At 37.7% G+C, this 13,586-nt stretch overlaps 1 protein-coding gene across 1 annotated transcript in view; it reads right to left on the bottom strand.

The window, feature by feature from the left end:
* Positions 1-254: 254 nt before the first annotated feature.
* The window catches only part of LOC120073351 (transformation/transcription domain-associated protein-like), a 63,370-nt gene continuing 50,038 nt past the window's right edge, over positions 255-13,586 (bottom strand). Inside the window, exons 22-35 of the mRNA XM_039026145.1 lie at positions 10,399-11,052; positions 9,784-10,044; positions 9,351-9,698; positions 7,910-8,322; positions 7,404-7,833; positions 5,912-7,210; positions 5,240-5,500; positions 4,870-5,160; positions 4,317-4,790; positions 3,070-3,501; positions 1,908-2,186; positions 1,224-1,775; positions 929-1,135; positions 255-602 (exon numbers count right to left, since the gene is read on the bottom strand). Coding sequence (XP_038882073.1) covers positions 483-602; positions 929-1,135; positions 1,224-1,775; positions 1,908-2,186; positions 3,070-3,501; positions 4,317-4,790; positions 4,870-5,160; positions 5,240-5,500; positions 5,912-7,210; positions 7,404-7,833; positions 7,910-8,322; positions 9,351-9,698; positions 9,784-10,044; positions 10,399-11,052 — 6,021 coding nt within the window. The 3' untranslated portion in view covers positions 255-482. The remainder of the gene's footprint in view (positions 603-928; positions 1,136-1,223; positions 1,776-1,907; positions 2,187-3,069; positions 3,502-4,316; positions 4,791-4,869; positions 5,161-5,239; positions 5,501-5,911; positions 7,211-7,403; positions 7,834-7,909; positions 8,323-9,350; positions 9,699-9,783; positions 10,045-10,398; positions 11,053-13,586) is intronic.

Below are 13,586 nucleotides of genomic sequence, written 5' to 3' on the forward strand. Positions count from 1 at the left end.
CAAGTACTTAAACTCTCTTTGCATGACAAATCAGTAATTCTATAGCGTCAGCCGTGTGAATTAGAACAAACTAATAATTCTAAAAATTCTGATTGTGGTTAAACATACATCTTTTTATCACTGGAAACAACTGATATTTTTTTAGTATTTCCATGCCCCTTAAGGCGTCGGTGATGCACTGTTCTCTGTGACTACGAACAAAGTGATATTTGGTGTTGGATCGATGAGAATTGAGACATCATATGACCCACAGATATACAAAAACCTTACCCCTTTATATACACATGGGAAACAAGATTGGCAATTGTAAATACATTTTGCCTATCAACAATAGTAATCATCTACAATATCAAGGGGTCGAGAGGAGTCGTCAAGGACTCATAATTAGCTATGCACAACAATAATATGTTATCAACAATAGTAATCATCTACAAAATTTGTATCCTTTCCCTCCTGTTTCCTAGTTGTGGATAGTACCTTAATCAAAACCAGGGATGCCATGTTGGGTCCATCATGCACAGATTCTTCGGCTGTAAGGCAGCATCAACCAGCTCTGACACACCCCTTTGTACCGACTGAGGCGGGTCCATGGCATTCTCCTCCTGGTGAAAGTATGGAAGGTCAAGCAGAAATTGCAGATAGTAAAAAACACAAAAAATGTATTATGATGAACTATATTGATGACTTTCTATAAATTCCCAGACTCAGACATATTACTCGTAAATGATAAAAAGTAATATCAGACTGACAGAACTGTATATAAACGAAGTAAATATAGGCAACCCACCGACTTAAAATTAAAGGAAAGAAAGCATAATGCTATGTGATTTTGACTATACACATTCAAATGATTAGTGGAACGCTAATTTTACTCTTAAATAAGAAGAGCCATACAGCAATAGTACAGGATCGAGGTTAGAAGGCTTACTTCCTCCGAGAAATATTGTGGTGCTATTCCATTAATCCGGCCAATGACGAGATCAACATTGGTAGTGACCTTCTGCTTGAAGTCAGCAGGGTTCATACCACCAGCTGCAATGGATGCTAAAGGCATACCGAGGGGTCTTCGCCAGGACCATGACAGTAACTCATCACGGAAGAACATTGCAAGTTGATGCCATAAATGCTGATTTTGCTGAGATTTTGAAAACCAAGATTTGTAAGTTACATGTTGCCAACGATCATACAGCAGAGCTTATAAGAAAAGAATTTCCAAGACCTACCTTTGGTGAAACAACTGCCTGAGCAGCAGAACACATGGCAGAAACAATTAACCCTTCCACTCCAAAATTTGAGAAGAAGGCTTGCATATTCCTGGTTAACCTGAAAGGCACTGGTTCATTGAACTCGATCATACCATTTGCATCATATGCAGGATGAAAATCTGTTTGGAAAATTTTCCCCGTGTTCTTGGCAAAATAAATCTTGTTTGGTGACCTTCCTCCAATCTGTAGCATGTAAGACATAAAACTTGAAAGGGCTAATTGGATGGCAAACTGCTTTTTAAAAGCCCACATGTGGTTTCCACTGAGTAATGTCTTATACATGTACTGTGAAAATATGCCCTCGTTTACAAGGTTTCTTGTTATATCACCAAAAGCTTGAAGGCGAAGATCTACAACCGCTTCTGGCAAGATTTGGCCAGATATGGCTTGATTCAATTGCTCTTTGAAATATGTAATTGGAAGATCTGCCTCTTGGTCGTTTCTTGCACAGTGATTTTCATACACCTCAAGAAAAGTGCTATACATCAAGTCATCTTCCACCATGCGGACCTAAACATACAACGACCATGGTCAGAAAAAAAAAAAATTTAAAAATCTGAAGTTAAAAATTTGAATGCAGCCATTCAGTCGGATGATGCATGGCATTTAAGTTAATCAAATCCACAGAAAATGGATTCTAACCTGAGACCAAACAGGAATTATGATTGGAGTGTGAATACACAAGTGGCGGCGCCTTGATTCCTTGTGCTTATCGAACATTTGATTCATAACTCGAAAGAGCTGCAATATGCGCTCGTCACTTCTAGCATTAGGGGTCAAGGACGTTTGGACTATAAAATGACGTTGTGAACCATCTGAACCAATTAAAGTCAAGCGTCGGAAACTACTGCCATGTCTTCGGACAATTGGAATGTCTGCTCCAACTCTATCTAACTTAACGGTATGGTCAGGTGCAATTTCCTGATCATATTTATATAAGCTTGTTATGCACTAACAGAAATTAGTTGCCAGCAGCTACAATGGTAGAATTCTTCCTTCTACTTAGAATGGTTCAATCGACCTTTTTTTTTTCTCTGAAAAACTATTACTAAATATAAATAGCCAAGGACAAAACAAAACATTTAAAACTCACAACCATACAACATAAATACATCTCACTAGAATTTCTTTATAAGTTAAAGAACCGTTTCATTCTGATAGATGCCCCTAGGTGCGGCTTACACCATAAAATACCACTTACTAGAATTGCTCTCGTGGGAGAAAACCGTTAATTGATATATTGACGGACCCAAGCAACTAGCACCATCGCAGACTCACTTTTTTTAACATTTGAGGTGTGCCTCGTCCAAGAAGCATGCCTATGTGGTTATTTTATTTCAAAATTTGTAAAAAAAGAACATATATTGCCAAGTCCGTTGATATTTAAACACTCTAGACTAAAAACTACCTCAAAATTCTATTCTCAGTTTTTTTTCCTTTTCTTTGAAAAGGTTAGGCTCTGCCACAAAGCCCAGATTCTAGAGACATCAAATATTTTCCTTATTAAGCTCACGGAAAGATTCAAACATACGACCTTTAGTATTATCTCTCTATTCATAATAGTATGGTTTTTATGGCTTTTATGTATAAGAAATTTATTAATGTTTTCCTACTGGCACTTCACAAAAAAAGTTCACACACACATATATATAATACTAATACTAATACTAATACTAATACTACTAATAATAATAATAACTTGCATTTAATTTGTGTTTCTCGCATAAAACCATATCAGCTACTGCCTTCTAGTATAACTTAGAGTTAACACTGATTAAAATATTTAAGGGCCTGTTCAATATACCTGATCGGTAAAGTATTGTCCTGGTACCTCCACATCAACTACATGGAAGTCACGCAACACCCGGCTTTCTTCTTCTAATTTCAAGACTGCAGGAAACCTGTCCTCAACATTTCCCTGAAGAACATTTTTCCAGTGTTTCAGTCTCTCAGTCAATTCTGACAGAGTTGCGGGAAAAGTGGAAGTGCTCTCTGGATCGAGATCACGCTCAAAATCTTGCTTGTACTCCCTCACAAAATCAACATGCTTATTAACGGCATCAACTGAGAAGCAAGCCTTGCAAACTCCAGAGAGCTCCTTTTTCAGTGATTGAGGAACCTCAGCTGTTGTGGCAGTGGGATACTTGTAGCAACGATGAAGCAATGCATTCACCACGGCGAGAAGTCTCTCCTCAGGCAGAGTAACAAACCTTGAACCAATTTCTGTGAGTAGAATCTGCGGAAGGAAATGTTCATTTATGAATCATAATCCACTAGGGCCAAGTAAAAATAAATATAGGTATAGGTAATTTTAACACTATACAAAGTCAAACTTCCAGCATAAGAACTCTGATGCTATCCTTTCGTCCTCACTTACAGCCTACTAGTTCACTTGTTGAATAGCACAAACCAGACTAGAGTCTAAAATATGAGGAATTCATGAAAATAAAAGGAAAAAAAAGACCAAACTAGAGTCTGAGGAACTCATGAAAAAAAAAAAAAAAATCCATTTTAAAGAAAACCTTTTTGCAACATCTTTGGATAAAGGGAGAAGCCAGTATTCCTTATCCTTCACGATAAAAATTCCTTATCCACTTGACACATCACCCCTTCCCTCACAATTTTTTTTAATAAAAGAATAATAAAAAAATAAAAGCTTGTGTCATCCACAGTAATTTACCAAATAGAGTTCAGAACACGTCCTCTCATTCACTCAAAGAAAAGTAAAGCATAGATAAGAACATATAGAAATGCATTAAAAAGGTACCTAGAGTGAGAATTCTTTAATGGAAGAATATGAAACAGATGTTACTTGCCACGGTATTCATAAATTCATCACAACAGGAGGAATAAAGAAGCGCAATTATTTTAAGTATTAAACAAACAAATGTTAAACACCATAATTATCACCCTGACTGTGAGGAAAGCGGTGGACGCTAATAAGGAAATTATAAAGAAATGACCGTTACCTCAAGTTCGCTATAATTATCACCCTGACTGTGAGGAAAGCGGCGGACGCTAATAAGGAAATTATAAAGAAATGACCGTTACCTCAAGTTCGCTGGCCAAATTAGTGTGCTTGCTTCTAAGAGCCTCCATTATATCCTTTGCAGCATCAAATGCACTAGCAGCAGAACCCACTAAGCCCAAGGCAGCACTGCGTCTTAATGCATTTTGAGTACCTTCATTTACATTTGAAGAAGGTTGCGGGAGAGATTGATCATTTCCAGCATGTGTGCTGCTGTCCGCTCCTGTGGTCCTTTCAGGCTCTTGGCTGTGAGCATTACCACCATCATGAGATCCAATTCCACTACCTGATTGACTGCCTTGGTGACCTTGGTTATCAGTAGGGGTAGTACTGCCACCATGACCTGCTCTAGAACCTCCATCGGCCAGACCAAGAGAACCAGCCGAAGTGGCATTTTGCTGCATTCTTTGTTGAGCCATTGCCATCCTTCCCAGCTCAGACTTATTTGCAACATCCCGCCTTTCAAGCAAATAAGTACGAAGCCAGTAATACAATGCCTGAAATTTTATAGGTAATTTTCAGTTAATAAAAAATAAGTGTAGAGGGAAATATTATTAAAAAATATAAAAGATTCACCTGAGGATAAACATTCGCAATTTTCAGGAGAACAAGTTTACAGTGAGGTGCTTCCGTCCTTTGCAAGGAAAGTAAGAGTTGAGGAATCCATGACAGCCAAACCCAATGTGGTATTTGATCCAAAAACTTGTCAAATGCTCGGCCCACAGGCTCATTGGGGGTGTCAAAGCTGAGAAGATATAATACACGAGCTAGATGGTTTCTTGAGTTGGAAATGCCAAATTTAATGCCTTGAAGAAAGCAGCTAACTGCATATTCCAACCAAGTCTCGTCGTGGGATTCTTTGTAAGCCTGAAAGGGAATTATACCCACCTCAGTTAAGATTACATCTTAAAAGCTGAAATAGATGAAGACGACAGAAAAAAAATACCATGTCACAATAGTTCCCCCAGCTTATCCATCCCTTGGGCAAATTCTTGAAAAGAGTTATTGCATTGGAGTATGATTGATTAGCACCTTCTGAATCACTTAACTTCAGCTGGAAATCTCCCTTGAGACGAAAAATTTCTGCTTTGTGTTTCACGGGAAAATACTCTAAATTAGTGCTGTTGATCAGATTCAGGCCACTGGTGAGTTCTCCCTTCATCTCCAAGTAAGCCTTTGCCTGTTCTCTTATCTTCACAAAAGCCTCCTACAACCATACAACAGTGGACCAATGAGACTCCACATCCTACTGTTTCATTCCCCATACAAGCAATAAAATAATATGGATGAAGAAACGCAATTAATGCATCTTCCACCATATTAAAAAATTGATATTATCCACAGCCACCTAGGATTTTGAACAACTAGTTTGGTGTGTGATCAATTGATATGTAAGGTTACACTAACAACTAATCAAAAAACCAATCTGTAGGTGATATGCGTACTTTTTATCAGATGATCACTAATACTACTAAGGTGCTATGCAAACACTTCAAGAACAGTTTAGAAGTCCTAAGATATATGATATAAACATCTCAAATATTCAATAAACCATAGATTGTAAACCAATACGAATTTTTCTCAAAGCTCTTACGAAGTAGGAAACACTTCAAAATACCTGCACTTCCATGGTTAGATGACCATACATCTTATCAAGTATTGCTACACAAACGTCATAAAGTCCTTGCTTACGAGCAACATGAGCAAGCTTATTGACATTCCATGCTTTGTCACGAAAACCAAGGTGATGGAGTTGGGAATTTGTGTTGCCAAAATCCTTAAATGCATCGATTACAGCATTATACATTTCGTTCCTCCACTGCAGTAAATCACACCAAACAGTCATACTATCCCATTCATTCGGAATTCGCAGTCTCCAAGTCTCAAGGATATCCTTTAGATCTGCATAGAGATTTGAATGTACACCAACAACAGAACTTCCTGAATGTTTGTTTCCATTGGCTATGTCAACAAGAATTCTAGACGATTCCTGCACTTCAACTAGTTGCTGGAATTGTTGCAAAAGTGGAATCCTGGCATGAACCGACATTTCAGGTAATTGCCACCACTGTTCTAAAGCAAGATCAACTCCTTTTCCCACTATATTTTCAGCATCTGCTACACCATTTGTGCTCCTATCATGAAGAGAAAAATATGCTTGAATTAAACGAAGTTTTGGTGTTTCTTCAACTTGAGCTTTTGGTATAACATGCTCTTTCATGTATGTCCAATCAGGCACTTTCCATAGACTGTCAAGCAGTATTTCGTAATTTTCAATGCTCTTCCCAAAATCCGCCAAAGCGTCCCATTGACTAAGTTGACTAGCACAGCAAAGCCATTGTTCTTCCCAAAGACACATCTCAGCCTTCGGTACAGTGTTATTATATGTACCTTGGGTTGCTTTAACCATTGATTGATAAAAAAGGCTTTGAGCACGCTGCCAGTAACCATGCTGAACTAATGAAAGTCCAGCTTTAGTTTCTGCTGTGTTTGCCTTCCTCTTCCACAGTCCACACCTCATATCTTCCTCATTGAGTAAGCGGTATAGCTCAGCTAGAGACTCGGCACATTTTGTCTCATTCATGAACAACATAACATGACTTTCCAGAAGAGCCAGTGCTATATGCCATGCGTTGTAAGTCTTGCCAATATATTTAATGAGCTCACTAGGCATCCGAGGCTGAGGATGACTCAGCTGGAGCCCTTCTAGAAGTGCCTGCACAACATTCGGTCTGCTTGCTTGCTGTCTCTTGTGATAATCCTTTGACAAGAGGCCAATCATTGGTTTGGCCAGTGCCACCTGCTCTTCCTTGTGCAATGTTACCCAGACAATAGGGAAGACCAACACCCATAGATGATACGCAACATTTGCATCAGTATGGGCCAATTCTCTCAATGGAATAATAAGATCAGCCACCTACAGAGTAAAACGTGTTAAACTCCTCTACATTGGAAAAGACTAGTCTACCAAAATTCTTCAAACCAACAACTGCAGTATCAGTTAAACAACAATAGTAACCAGTGAATGGTAATATTTTTTATGGATAACCAGAGACAAGAACAAGTGATAGAATAATAATTAGTTCCCAATGAGCAAGACATTCAATTACCTGAAGTTTACTCATCCGATTTAAAAATTGTGAATGCTTAAGAACAAGGGAATCAAATGTTAAAGGGGCATCCTCAATACCCTCTTGAGCATCAATAACCGGGTGCTGCACCACAGAGGAATCTGCAACATGACCAGATACAAGAAGAGGTGGTAACCTTGCAGAGTTCGGGGCAAGGGTTATAGGCTTATCCTCAACTAACACTGCCAAAAGGAGATCAAGGCCCTGTTTGAGCCAGAATACATCACTTAAAGCTTCCCAGTCCTGCACCTGGATGATGTATTGGAGCCTTATAAACAATGTTTTCCCAAGAGATTCATGATATAGTGTGAAGAATTTTTTCCTAATTTCAGGATCTCTTGCCCTCAGACCCAGCATGAACTGACGTTCAACCTTCTGAAATACTTCTTGACGCAGAGCCATGGGATATCTAGATAGAAAAAAAATTATATTGTTATAACTTCATCCGAGCGCAGGAAAGTTTAAAAAGAAAATTTAGCACTCACTTATTTGAATCAGCACAAATTTCATAAAGGAGCTGTAGATATTTTCCATCCCACTCTTCTGCAGCACTGGAAGAGAAGTTTTGCTTATCCACTTGTGATAGCTTCTGAAGAAAAGAGACAATTTCCTTAGGAGCAAGAAAAGAACTGGATGAGACAGAAGGGCCCATTTTACTGAAGTCATCCTCAATCCACCCCTTTATCACATCAAGTATGCAGAGCAGCACACTGGCATCAGTGCCTTTTTCTGACAACAGCGAATTCATGATTTGAGTTACAGAACGCTTGCACTCAGGAACAAGCATGACTCTTTCATTAATGAGTTTCAAAACAGATTTCAAATTGGAGATGACTGTTCCGACATCAGCACTTTGACGAGAAGAAGTTACTGCTGAATCGGGATCCATCCTTTGACCCTGATGATGATGAAGATAAACTTTTCAATGTAACGCTTGATGTTAATCATGAGTATATAATAGAAATGTAGTTTACACTATAGGTAGAAAGATAATTCAAGATGTACCAAATAACATCAAAATCATAAGCTCAACGTATTTTTAAATTTTCAAAAGAAATATCCATATTTCACAAAAACTACAAGTATAGGAATAATGACTAGGAGAACCCAAGCCAAAAGAAGGGCTCTCCAACCAATAAATTATAAAGGAATACGTTATGTAGAAAACAAAATTTACAGCAAACAAATAGTGAGTGAGTTAATGAAGAGATACCTGACGGTTATAGCAATAAAATTCTGACTTCTACAAGATAGAATCTTTTTCTCTCTCTCCTTTTTTCTCCCTAATGCAAGAGATTTATTTTTGTATAACCTTTATTTATTTTGTACCATTATCTTAATTGCCTAAAGTAAATAGACCCGCTTCATCCAAAAGAGTCTTTCTACATAAACCTCAGGTTGAGGTCCAGGAGGTAATGTGTCAAGTGAGTTGTAAATATAAGACTGGACAACATTCCCCCTGAAGAAATTACGTAGGCCATCTTTTATTTCTCCCTACGACTTCAATTTATAATATAAACAGAAAATATCCCAAGAAAATTTAATGACCCTTCAACCATGCTTCTGCAACCTCGAAAATGGCAAAGAAAAATAAACCATATTTTGAATGAGAGCATACTGTATAAAGACCAAAACACAGCAGGCAAAAAAAAATATTCTTTTCTCTTATTGAATTAGTGAAAAAAGTGACAAATGCACGGGATAAGATCTATTCAGTACCAGAACATTAATTGTTTGTAATTTTCAATAGCACAAAAAAAGGGAAAACCAATAGACACCCAATTTAATGGTCCAAATGAGGCAACCTCACGCATGAAGAAAACATAATCAATGTAAGATCAGGTATTCTTGGTGTGGAAAGATTAAAACGCTGTAAAGGACAAGTAGTGTATCTTAATAGAGAATGAAAAAGTGATGCTTTCATACTTGTCTCAAATGAGAACCTGCTGACGATCCCATATCTCGTGCTAGCCGCTGAAGAATACGACCTAGGTTATACGGATCAATTAGGTTCTTCTGCACCTCCGTCAAAGTTTTAATTACAAGCAGGACAAAGCTAATGGAAGAAGCAGTGTTATCCTCAGAAGATGTTTGAGGGGCAGTTAGATTATTAATGTGATTTTTTATTAGTTCGTCAACTTTCTGATACAGCAACTTCACATCTGGTGGTGTTGTGACCCCTTCCAAAGGATAAGCCACAAATACCATTCTTAACAGGGAACATAATGATTTTCCAGCATCTAACATCTTGTGCTTAAAACATGGTTCTAGAATCTGTCCAAGAAGATAAGAGACGTGATCTTAATTTAATTAAAGTAAATGCTACGTTATTGGGACAATAAAGGGCTCAGCAACATACTTGAGATATCTGATTGATATTATTTCTGACAAACAGATGTGGCTGCTTCTCTAAGACTTTGTTCATTACATCCAAGCCCTGTGCAAGAGCAGTGGAAGGGTCCTTGGACTGAGATGGCTGGATGCTACTGAGCAACTTCTCCAGATAATTGAATTTCACATTAGCATTTGGCCACACCTCCAGAGCCTGTGAGAGAAGCTCTAATGCTTGCTTATACATTGCAGTTGCCTCCTTGTCCTTAGGCTCTATCACCAATGCAACCTTTATCCATAAAAGGTATAACTGTTAAAAAACCTAATAAAGATATCCAAAGATGATCAATTCAAAACAAGATCATGCACTACAAAGATGGCATTTCCATAATACTCGGCAAATGATATTGTTCTAGTTTCAGTTCATTGACATCTTTTACCTACATAAAGTATTATAGCGAATTAAATAGCCAATAGCTTGAAGACCAGACAATGAAAATGGGTCTACCACTATTAACTGAACTGAACATTACTTTATGAAAAGAAGAACTGAGGCAAGGGAACTACAAAGTTACAATGACAATAATTGAAGCAGCACTGGTGAATTAATGATACATGAAAGAACAAAATTATGTGTGCTTACCCTTATTAGAAAATTTATAATCATTTCCTCCATTGCAGCGTTTGGTTTAAATTCTTCATCAGGTTGTGTTGTTGACCCAGGGGTCTCTATATTTGGCATTGATGATGCACCACCAGGAGACATGACACAGAGAGATTGAAGACCAGGTTCAACCTTGACTCGCTTGGTTGAATCTTCAGGGAATGTAGAACCATCAACCAAACGCTTGGGATCAGCGCCAGGAGGACATGAAGTTAATCCATCATTGCTGTGGCTAGGGACATCACTTTCAGTTACATGCTTCATTTCATTTTGTCTTTGTCGTTCCCAACCAACCACCAACCCGGCAAGATCAATTGCAAGTCTCCTATTTTCTGCTGTAGTATTATATGGCAAACCTAGACGACTGAGAGAATTCACCATCTGTGGAACAAATTGAGCTCTACAACTGTAGAAGAGATCTGAATGTCGCACAATGAGTTGGAAAATATGAATCAAATTAGGAATTGAGTGGCCCTCCTCAACTAGTATTTTCTTGGTATATCTAATCCAAATTGGCATCCGAGAGTCGCCAAGAGGCAATCTTCGTGGAAGGGCTGGCATTAGTATATCAAGGGCCTGCTTGACCAACATTTTATTTTCTGGTTGACAAGTTCTAAGAAGTGCTACAAAAACCTGCAAATCCATATCAGAGTTAGGATACTTCGAACAAGAACAATCCCATAATATAATTGTAGATCTGGACTTTGTATTCTGACATCCACTAGTCACAGGCACAAAAATGGACGTCATTGTGGCGACTTCAACAGCAGTACAATCACCCATTGATCATCCATTTACCCAACAGGGTTCAAATTAAAGCACAAAAGGCCTTTATGAAAACAAAAATAGAACAAGTATCATCAAATTAATAGAGTTTATTCATTGAGAAGAATGGAAACAACACAAAACAAAAGGTCCACAGGGATTAAAACAAGCAGCCGACACAAGAAGCCAACTAACTATACAAAAGAGGCTCCAATCCATAATAATAAATCCATAACAATAAATCCTAACCATAATGATTCTGAAGGTAAATCTGAAATTAATTAAAGGTGTTATTAGTTCTTCTCCTCCTAAGAAAATTTTCCTCCCTTTTCATGTGAATGATATTGCTTTTAAAGGTGAATCTGAAATTAATTTGGCAGCGTAGAGACAGAAACATATTTAGAGTAAACACAAATTGAAGATCTTCATGCTACTGATTCTTTTGCAAATGATTTTGAAAATATATCCTCGGTTGACATCCAAGATCATTCAATTAAAGATCATCAATCTTTATCACCAATTGCAAAGACCAACTCAGTTCCTCCAAAGTTCTCATCTTTAGTAAAGGTATGTGGATTACAAATGAAAGAAATTCCTCCTTTGTCTCCTCAAGTTAAGATTTAATCTTGATGCTACATTTATCATGTTTTTATGGACTTTGGGAGTGGTTGACTCGTTTTTGTTGTTGCTGTTGGCAAAATTTTTGTTCCCAACAAATGGATTTTTATTTGTTTATTCTAGTGTGTCCATGTCGAACACATGTTGGATACTTGGACACTTTACACTTGTTGAACACGTATCAGACACTTGCTAGTGCAAAGACATCGATAGAACACTTGTTGAGTAGACGAAAATGATATGTATATGACAATAATATTGAGTGTGAAATACAATAAACTAAATTTTTTAAACATATAAATGAATCAACCAATTCATTTTTTAATTTTCTTTTGGTATAACAATGATATATATTTTCTAATATTCCAAAAATGTATATTTTAATAAACGTGTCTTTGTCGTACTATGTCGTAGGTTTTTAAAAAATGATGTGTAGCCGTGTCTGTGTCGTATTGTATCCATGCATCTTAGTCTCAGTTTTTCATTGTTGTTGGCTTCTTCTTCTTCGTCCTCTCGGCATTTTGGCAATCCAACAGTCCTTTCAATTTTCTTTTGTGGTTCTTGGGTTTTTGGCTAAATTACATTCAAAGTTTGGTTCAGCTCGATTTGTTTGTTGGCTCAAAAGCACCTGAAAAGTGCTTTTATTTGTCTTTTATTTTGAGTTGTTTATGCTTAATATTGTTAGATTTGATGTCGTTTGGTAGTATTTTTCAAGGTTTGAGCAAAAGAACAAGATTTGGAGTTCAAGAAAGTAAAAAGGGACCAATTCTGCCCAATAAAGTTAAGAAGGGGCCAAAACTCCAAAGTAGGGAAGAAAAGAAGGCCAAATAGCCCAAAAAGGGTGCCCCAATGCTCCACGACGCTAGGCGCGGTGCCCCGACCTGAGAGCACAGATTTGGGTGGGGCTATGGGGTGGCATTGCAGCGCCGCATTAGAAGAACAAAGGCTCAGTGGAAAAACCACTACGGCACTGTAGCACAGTAAGAGAGCATCGTGACCCGTCTATTTTTGGAAAGAAATTGTATTTTAGAAAAATTTTGGTTATTTAATCTAGGGCTTCCTGCCGGCCATGGTATCGGGTTTTGGAGTTTTTGGGGCCTAGAGAGAGAGAGTTCTGAGCACATTTCGAAGGGTCCTTGGTGCCGAAGTTGATTGGAACCCGAATAATGCCTTCTTTCCCTTTTGTATCTTTGTTCTTTATAACTTCGCATTCTAATGTTTGTTCTATTAAGAAGCATGGACACTTTAGTTTGGCCAGCGTGTCCGTGTCCGATATGTGTCTTGACACTTGGACACTTCGACGCTTGTTGAACACATATCGGACACTTGTAATTGCAATACATGTGTTAGACACTAGTTGTACAAATTCAAAATAGGACCAACATTTGATAGACATGCATCAAACACTTCTTACATATACTAAGTTAACACATGTATGACAAAAATAAGAAAAAATGAGAGTAAAACACATCAAACTAATTTTTTAAGCATAGAAATGAACAAACTCACTGACTTTGAATTTCCTTATGGTTTAAAAATGATATATATTTTTGAAAACATATATTCTAATAAATGTGTCATTGTCGTGTCCATGTCCTAAATTTTTAAAAATGGCGTGTCGTTGTGTCGGTGTCGTATCGTATCTGTGTCTCGTATCCATATCCGTGCTTCTTAGGTTCTACCTGTGGAAGCCATGTTAGGCTGATCTTTCACTGTTCTAGGGTGAGATGAATTCTTTGGTTTATTACTAAACACTTTTGTGGATCTTGAATGTCGATTTACAT

The sequence above is a fragment of the Benincasa hispida genome, chromosome 3, assembly GCF_009727055.1.
Source record: "Benincasa hispida cultivar B227 chromosome 3, ASM972705v1, whole genome shotgun sequence".
NCBI classification, from domain to species: Eukaryota; Viridiplantae; Streptophyta; class Magnoliopsida; order Cucurbitales; family Cucurbitaceae; genus Benincasa; species Benincasa hispida.